Consider the following 9146-nt stretch of genomic DNA (forward strand, 5'->3'; position numbering starts at 1 on the left):
TTGAAGTGAGAGCCCCAACGTGTATCACATGGCCTCCCAAACCCATTTCCTGATTCAGCCCACTCCCCGTTTATACTTATTCCAGTTCCAGTGCATCAATGAGTTCCTCAGCCTGAGCTATACGAAGCATTCTCATCTTTTTACAACACATGCCAAGAGCATTTAACAAGTGTGCAAGTTGTTGAAATAACCAAGTATAATCACCACTCTCTTTAGCAACAACAACAAGAGTTAAACTGTAGTTGATGGGCAAAACAATGAACATAATAGGTAGAAGGAGACTCATCCATAATCAGTTTTTTAGGCCATTAGCATTACCTTTCATGTTGCTAGCTCCATCATATCCTTGCCCACGAACCATTACAAAGGTCAAATTGTACTTCATAAGCATTTTCTCAATTGCAGCTTTAAGTGTCAAAGAGGTAGTATCTTGAACATGATCAAGACCAAGAAATCTTACAGTGGCCCTTCCTTTCTTATCAACATAACGCAAGCAAACTGCAACTGTTCATTCTGATACACATCACTAGACTCATCTGCAAGTATTGCAAACTAGCCACCATCAAGTTCTTCAATGACTGATTTTGTAGTCTCCTGTGCACAATGTTTTATTAGCTCATGTTGTATATCATGGTGAGTCATCTTGCAATTCTGTGGAGCATTTTTTAGAACAACCCTATCAACCTCTTCAAAATTTCTAGCTAGCCGATTTAAAAGCTCATGAAAATTTCCTTTATTTAGCGAGTTTTCACTTTCATCATGTCCTCTAAATGCCAAGCCTTGGTGCAATAAAAATCTCAAACATTTGAGTATCCATGTCAAACACTCCTTATACAAAGCCTTATATTTGTGAGATGTTTGAAGCAAAAGACTCCCTAATTGATGCTTGTGGTGTAGTGAACATATCATACTTTTCTTGAGCTTCAGCATGAGCACTACGAACCTCACCTTCATGTTTCTTCAATCTCGATTTCATGTTCCAGTTCCTAAATCCATTCTTCACGAATGCATCTCCACCGGGATATTTTGCCTTATCCTTGAACAAATAGCAAACAAAGCAGAAAGCACTATCTTTTGTCACACTATACTCAATCCATGGAAATTCTTTAAAACAAACACGGCAAAAGTGATGGTCAACTCCACTTTTATTTGTACTCAAAGTTATGATTCTTTGGTTGACATGGCTCCATCTTAATATATCTTCTTCTTACTCTATCTTGGTCATTGACAGCATACATTGAGATGGGAATCCGCTTCCCAGGATCAGGTTCGAGTGCCTCCAAATCTGCTTCCATTGGTTAATCATCTGCATCACTTGTTTCAGCATCTTTTACTATTGGGGTTGGGGTTGCTTCTCTACTCTTCGGTTCATGTTCGCATCCGGTGCTTGCACTAACGCCAATTGCAAATTGCTCTCAAGCTGAACATAGGAGGTACAAGTACTCGATGCAGGTGCACTATCTTTCGGTGTAGATGTTTCATCAATCTTCTTTGCTTTTGAAGCTTTTTCCCATAATGCAAGAATCCTACTGCCACCACTAGTTCCATTCTTCTTCTTCATCTACATTACAACAAAACAAGGAAGAAATTAGCATCTACAAATTAAATCAACTGCTTGCAATAATTAGGCAAGCAAAACCGAATCAACTAAAAAACTGAAACTTTGTTTTCTTTAGGACTGTACCTGACCGCAGGGGGGAGAAACTGCCGCTGGTCCCTTGGCTGGGCGGCGCTGCGGCGGGCGATGGGCGGCTGGGACTGGACCACTGGACTTGACACTAATGAACAGATGAAGAGCAGAAGAGGGGCGGCCGACGGGGCTGGGGCGGGGCGGCGATGCAGTCCGATCGGCGCAGCTCCCAGTCAATCCTGGTGAAGATTAGAGGGGCCTGGGGCTTGGCGGCCGGCGAGCACTGGCGGCATTGAGCGGCTGAGGGCGGGGCGGCCGGGCGTGGCGGCGGCCGGTGACTCGGTGAGCGGGGGTCGCTGGGAGGCTAGGGCTGTGTGCCTGTGTCCCTGGCCCGACGCTCGATCAGCGAGCAGGGGAAGTGGGGATTGGGGAACGAGCGAGTCAGCGAGAGAAGGGAGCGATTGTTGGGCGCATCCGGTGCCAGCTATGTATTAAAAAAATTTGGGCTCAATAATGGGTATTCATGCGAATACACACGAATATCCTCAGCGCCGCAGTGTGTGTCGGTATCCTCCTGAGTCATCACCATGCTCACCATACCGTTGCTTCCGTCACCAGTTTGGTTTTTCTTTCTCGTTGACATGTTTCGGTATCCCCGTGACGTAATCACCTGTGTCTGGCCAGACGTTGATAAACGCTGTCGCACTGAGAGCCCTAAGAATATCTCTCAATCGTCGGAGGAGAAAATCCCACTCTCGAGCTATCCGGTCACTTGTCAAACTTTCCGGTGAACCTTAAAGTTGTCGTTATGATCACCTTGTTACAGTTGACGTTTAAGCAACCCCCACCGCCTGATAGGAATTTTTAATATAAATTTGATTAAACTTAGCAAAATTTTTTGAATGTTAAACTTAGCAAAGTTTGACTTTAGACAAATCTAAAACGAAGGGTGAAAATGACCGGAGGGAGTACTGCAAGTACGCCAGGTGAAACGACCGCACACTACCTCACTGTCTTAGAGCATCTCCAACAGCCGCACAAAAATTCCGCGCCCAATAAACATTATAGCGCGCCATTGTAGCACTTTGAAAGCGCCGGGACCAACTTTGCTTTAGCAGGTGCCCAAAAACGCGCGCCCAAAAAGCAGACAGTGCAAATTGTGAAGCGCGCGTAATCCGGCACCCCAAATATGGCGCGTGCGATAGCGTTTTTCAGCGCGCGCGCAAAAACTTTTAGCGCTACAGCTTCTGCTGGAGCTGTCCGGCGCCAAAAAAACAAACTTTTAACGCGCGGAGCTTTTTTTGGCGCCTGTTGGAGATGCTCTTTTAAGTGTCTACCAGTACTCGTCTGTTCGTGGAACAGATAAGCACAGAATCCGAAGAGAGCGGCGGGTGGTTGGCAGATGGCTGCGGCGGGGACGTCGGGATCGAGCCAGCCGGGTGCTCCAGGAAGGTGGTCTCTTCACGGCAAGACGGCTCTCGTCACCGGCGGCACCCGCGGGATCGGGTACCCCCTCGGACACCTCTTTCTCTTCACCAGCAGCGCCCCAAACCCCGAGAGATCCCCTCGATGGCCGACCTGAGGAGCCCGTGTGATGCGCAGGCGTGCGGTGGTGGAGGAACTTGCGGCGCTGGGGGCGGCCGTGCACACCTGCTCCCGGAAGGAGGCGGAGCTGGGCGAGCGCCTCAAGGAGTGGGAGGCCAGGGGCTTCCGCGTCACAACCTCCGTCTGCGACCTCTCCGTCCGGGAGCAGCGGGAGCGCCTGATTGGCGACGTCGCCGAACGCTTCGGCGGCAAGCTCAACATCCTCGTGAGTTGGAACCAGTCGCATCTTCATTTCTCCTCTTTCTCGTTTCTAGTATGATCACATCCATCCGTCAGAAATGCAGTACTGTATTATCGAATTTTTCTCTGGGAATACCAGCTGCTGTAAGTTGCAGTCAAGCACACACACGTATAGTTTAATTCACCCCCTAAATGCCCGTGTACTATTCCCCAGCCTACAAATGAAACAGTATTAATGGAGATAAATGAAGCACGGAGCCCCTCGGAAAGTCAAGGGAAGTGGATCCTCTAACATGAAGAAGAGAAGTCACCTAAGCTACAATTCCCTAACTTCCCTCTTTCGCATCCACATGATTAAGGCTAAAATGACTTGATTTAATTTGCAAATTACAAATCTATTATATACATTTACAAAAATTACATACAAACAAAATTATGGTGCAATAAAATTAATTTTAAATTTATTTACATGAACAGTAACCACGCACATAACCTGCTACAGTAGGTAAGTACAATATTTGCTACAGTGCCCCTGACTTTCCTTCTTTGTTTTGCACTAGATTGCACTGTAGCTTAGGTGACTTCCCTCCTTAATGTTAGAGGATCCACGGATCCTCTAACATTAAGGAGGGAAGTCACCTAAGCTACAATTCCAAAGTCAAGTACTAAACCCACTGGCCCGTGCAATTGCACGATGTAGCTTGCGAACTACATTGACTCCCACCTGGCCACCTCTCACTATCAATCATGTCCGTGTGTTTATTTATGGAGCTTTCTTCACTTTCAGCATCATGTGTTTGAGTTGATATATCTTTTCTCTCATGGAAGTGTATATAATATGTTGATTTCACAAAAACGCGCTGCAGACAGACATTCCCAATGAAATGATGTTTCTTATCTTAATAAGGCTGCATAAAACCTGAGTGCTTGTGTAGATTTGTGCCGTCTTCTTTCACTTGGTCTTTAAGGTAAACATTGGAGCAACAAACATAATTAAACCAACTACTGAATGTCCTGTAGAAGTTTAGTCACTCTTTTTCTGCGAGAAATGTTTACTCACTTTGAGGGCCACTTACCTTGGGTCTGCATATTGTTTGTGCCAATTTGCTCTGACTTTCTTCATTTCCTCTTTAAGGTAAACAATGTGGGGACAAACATAAGGAAACCAACTACTGAATATTCCGCTGAAGATTACTCTTTTTTGATGGCCACTAATCTTGAATCTGCATATCATCTTTGCCAACTTGCACATCCTCTTCTAAAAGCATCTGGCTTGGGCAGCATTGTTTTCATATCATCTGTCTGTGGATTAGTAGCCGTATTTAGCGGTACTCTATATGCCATGACTAAAGGTAACTACTGTAGCTCACTACCCGCCCGTGACTTTGACTTCCTGAGCATCTACTACGATTTTTTAGACATCTTCTATGCATAACTAGCTACTGGTTTTGTTCAGGTGCCATCAACCAGTTAACCAAGAACCTAGCATGTGAATGGGCAAAAGATGGCATAAGAACAAACTCTGTTGCTCCATGGTACATAACGACTTCGCTTACAGAAGGAGTAAGGATCTCAATTTGATTATTCCTCTCAAATCTACACAGTAATTTGGAACATATTATGAATCATGATTGTGACGTAGTATGCAGACTATAGCAACTCTAACTGCGTCGTGGTTATCCTTCTTACCTGTTTGACTTGAGGACTAATTATGCATTATTCTACTGCGCTCTTCCATATATGTGTTTAACTGCATTATTTCTCTTGAGAGCATTGCTGCGCAACCTGTGCTTAGTTATAGTGATATGATTATGTCGTTGAGTATCTGATCAGAGCAAGTTGATTCATTTATGATAGTAAACATGTTTTAGTATCAGTTCTTGATGAAATTAGCGCAAAAAGTACATGTAGGGTAACAAAATCATGTTGATATCAGCCTATACCTTCCATCTACTATCAGAGAATGAACAAAGTGCATGTTTTAGGACCAGTCGAGAGAAATTATCACAAAAAGTATGCTTACACTTATATTCAAATTACATTTAGGGTAGCAAAAATCATGTTGATTTCAGCCTGTACCGTCATTACTATCAGAGAACGAACACAGTGCAGCTGTTTGGTTATCAGTATTATCTTATTTCACAATCATTATACTTAGTATACCTTAGCTCTTGACGTATTAGGTTCCACATCACAAGATGGTAGCGGGGAGCAGGTTTATCATGTATCTACTTCCGCTAATCCACAATAAGTATACCCAGGAAGGATTGCTTAAAGGGAGGGTCAATCATGCATGGTTAGGATTAAAACTGTTAAGTAGGGTAAAATAACCCAATTGATAAGTGCCACACGTCAGGTGCGTGGCACTCCGGCCCTGAAGTTTTTCAGTGGCAATTCCTGTCACGCAAGGATGGCAATTTCCAGCGACACACGGCAAGTTTCTTGCCATGCTTCGCAACTAAAGTTGCCATTCTCGCGTCACTAAACCTGCCGTAGAAAACGTTTGAAGTTGCCATGTGCTCGTACCTGACGTTCGGTACTTATCAGGGTCCTAAAATAATGATACCGACCAATATACAGCCATGCCTGCAGCAATTCAGAAAATGAGAGTTTAATGTTAGGATCCTGAATTTCTTTTCTTGATTTGGGCGTGCTGTCCTTTTGTGGTGGCCGTGCTAAAGTTGGGACCCTGAATTCCTGCTGAAGATTGCCTGGTATACTGAATATATAAGCCACCTAACTGTGTGTTGATAATTGCTATAGCTAACTGTGGTACACATAACATAAATGTCCACAAAGTTGAGAGCTAGCAGTAGTGTCCAACTGAAACTAGCTAAGCCACACTGTTTTTGCTCCTTCCCTTTTTTTCTGTGGGCAGCTCCAGTTCCTCACACCTTGAATATGCTCTTAATGTTATTAGAACTGATGCCATTCATGGTCATTTGTACATGTGTATAGAAGCACATCAAAACTACATTCTGTTATTCTCAAATTTTCTTCTTAGTCCTATAGTAGTATACATAGAAAAAAATACATTATATTGCAGCCACATGTTGAAGCTTCTTTTGTGCAAGAACAATTGCTTATGAACTCTTGTAGTTGGCACATCTGCCCGTACTCGTGCATGGGGCGGGGCCCTATCATATAACCTCTTGGAAAATGGTAACTCTGATCCCTGAACCTCTGCTATTGTTTTTGGTGCAGCTTTTGGCTAACAAGGAATTTGAGGCCTCCGTTGTGAGTCGAACTCCACTGAGGCGTGTCGGAGAACCAGGAGAGGTATCATCGCTGGTTGCTTTTCTTTGCATGCCTGGTTCCACTTACATAACAGGCCAGACGATCTCAGTGGATGGAGGTATGAGTGTCAATGGGCTCTATCCAGCTTGAAGACTACCAAGGAAGAGGCCACATTTCGCTTTGTTGCCCAGGAGCCCAGTCATATCTTGTGTTCTTGGCAACCAAAATAAATATTCCTGTAAAACTGAGGTCATCTTGAATCTAGACTCCACGAGTATTCACCATTGTTCAGATCAGCCATGTGAAGAAAGTTGTGGTCAGAATTGTGCGATCATTTCTCAGTGTGGTGAACTATTTTTCGGTTTATTAAACAATTGCCTTGCTGTTGGATTGATTTTTCTGTAGCAGGGCATGTTGAAATTCATACTCTCTTCCATCTAGTACAACAGCCATCATGCCTGCTCACAATGGTGGAAGGCAAAGTCAGATGAGAATCAGATGCAGAAGCAGTTGGGAAATGCTCCCACTGCGCGGGATCAAAAGCAACAACACGTTATCCATTTGCATTCAAAGTTGGTGTGACAACGACGTTCAAACTGCTGCTATTGTTTTGCACCCACCATTAGGACAGCCAAATATAGTGTTCTTCCATGTTCTATATTGCACTCCCATCGGTCCTTTTTACTCTGTATATAAAATTTGTCTGAAGTCAAGCTTGATAACGTTTGATCAACTTTATATAATAAATATTAACATTCACAATACGAAATCAATATAATTAGATGCGTTATGAATTTAATTTTTCATATTGTATAACTTTAGTGTTGTAAGTATTGATATTCTTTTAATACAAATATGATCAGACTTTACCAAGTTTGGCTTGACAAATCTTAGATGTATAGAATAAAAAGGACCGAAGGTTTATTAAGCTCTGAGGTTTGGACTGCGGGCCAAGCAGTGCGATGAGTAGCAAGGCTCCCCAGGTCGCTCCCGCGGGCGGCCCGGGAGCGAACCCTAGCCGCCGCTAGCGCAGGCCCCTTCGGCCCCTCCTCCCCTCGCCGGCGGCGGCGGACGTTGCCGGGCGAAGCCCGCGAGGCTCGGCGGCGGCGGGGCCCTTCCCTCCTCCAGCTCGAGTAGGGGCGGCGCGGGCCGTTCGGGCGGGCGGGGACTCGGCGCGGCGCTCGCGCGGGTGCACGCTCCGGCGAGGGTGGCCGTGTTCGAGGCGGTGTGGCGCAGGGCACGGTGCGGGCGCGTTGGGTTTCCGGCGGCGTAGATCGGACGCTAGGCCAGGAATCGCGGGGGGAGGCTCAGCTTCCTGTGGCGCCGCGCAGGCGATGTGTGACGGATCCGAGGTTGCACCTCCGGTGGGTGGCGGCCGCGGGTGCGTCGTCGGTAGGCTCCAGGCCTGCAACCTGGTGGTTCCTGCCCGACGAGTCTGGGCGGGTTTGCGGTCCCCCCTCCTGCCTCCTGGATCTTCGTCACCATGGTTTTGGCTGCGTCGGCTGCGGGCGGCGGATGGGACGCCGGGGCGGCGGCCTCGGTCCGGACTCGGGCATGACTTGGGCGTGGACGACGTGCGTGCGCACGGCGACGCTCGGTTCCAGATCCGTGCGTGGGGTGCGGTCTTTCGGCCGGGCTCGGCAGCGGCTGGCGTGTGGCAGGCGCGGCGACCGGCTGGGCGTGGCGACTCTGCTGCTTTGGAGCGTGAGGTGTGCTGCTGATGGAGGAGCTGCTTGTCTGCGCTGCTGCTCTGTTTGTGCGGCCCCGATCTGGACCTGGTGTGTGCTAGCTCTTCGATCTGGGTGTTGCACTTGCGTTGTGGCTTTGGTGGCTGCGGTGGCGGTGGTCGTGGTGGTGCTGCCGTGGTGGACGACGGCTATGGCCAGGGAGGTGGTGCGTTTGTCTGGTCATGGTGGATCGTGGGATCCCGTGGCCGGAGTGAGGTAGGCCTCGGCAGGTGGTGGTTGATGGGCGGCGGTCGGTGGCTGCAGGTGGTCATCTCCGAGAGAAATCCTTGCTCCGGTCTTCTTCGGAGTCGGCGACGGCAGCGCCCGCGGGTGCCGTGATCTTTTTTGAAAGCGTCGCCGTGGAGGTGTGCTCCCCTTTCCCACGGCTTTAGCTCTGGAGGGAAACCTCAGATCCGCTGGATCGGGCGATGGAGGCGTCTTCGCGTCTTTCTCCTCTTTGGGGGCATTGTCTCGGAGCCGGCAACGACTGAGAGACCGGTGGAAGACGACATCTTCGCCGTGGATGGGCGGCATCTTTGCTGCGTGGTTTGCTGAGGCGTGGCGTTTGATTTCTGTTTGGCAATGATGATGGCGTCGCGAGGAGCTTGGGTCGCGGCATGGGATTTGGTAGTCGGTTCTTCCTGGCGTGTCCGAGGTGCTCTTCCGTGGTTACGGAGGGCACGTTCGGCGCAAGTCCCGCATATTTCCCCTGCGATGCTTGTCGTTAAAGTCGGAGCTGTCGGTTGCTTTCGCGTGGTGGCTTTCTG

General features: G+C 47.7%; 1 protein-coding gene across 1 annotated transcript; it reads left to right on the forward strand.

Annotated features, from left to right (window-relative positions):
* Positions 1 to 2974: 2974 nt before the first annotated feature.
* LOC119290856 (tropinone reductase homolog At5g06060-like) lies at positions 2975 to 7076 on the forward strand. Its single transcript, XM_037569511.1, has 5 exons — positions 2975 to 3136; positions 3233 to 3440; positions 4551 to 4767; positions 4872 to 4978; positions 6620 to 7076. The coding sequence occupies exons 1-5, from the start codon at positions 3033 to 3035 to the stop codon at positions 6800 to 6802; spliced, it is 819 nt and encodes a 272-aa protein (XP_037425408.1). The 5' UTR covers positions 2975 to 3032; the 3' UTR covers positions 6803 to 7076.
* Positions 7077 to 9146: the final 2070 nt, after the last annotated feature.

The sequence above is a fragment of the Triticum dicoccoides genome, chromosome 4B, assembly GCF_002162155.2.
Source record: "Triticum dicoccoides isolate Atlit2015 ecotype Zavitan chromosome 4B, WEW_v2.0, whole genome shotgun sequence".
NCBI classification, from domain to species: domain Eukaryota; kingdom Viridiplantae; phylum Streptophyta; class Magnoliopsida; order Poales; family Poaceae; genus Triticum; species Triticum dicoccoides.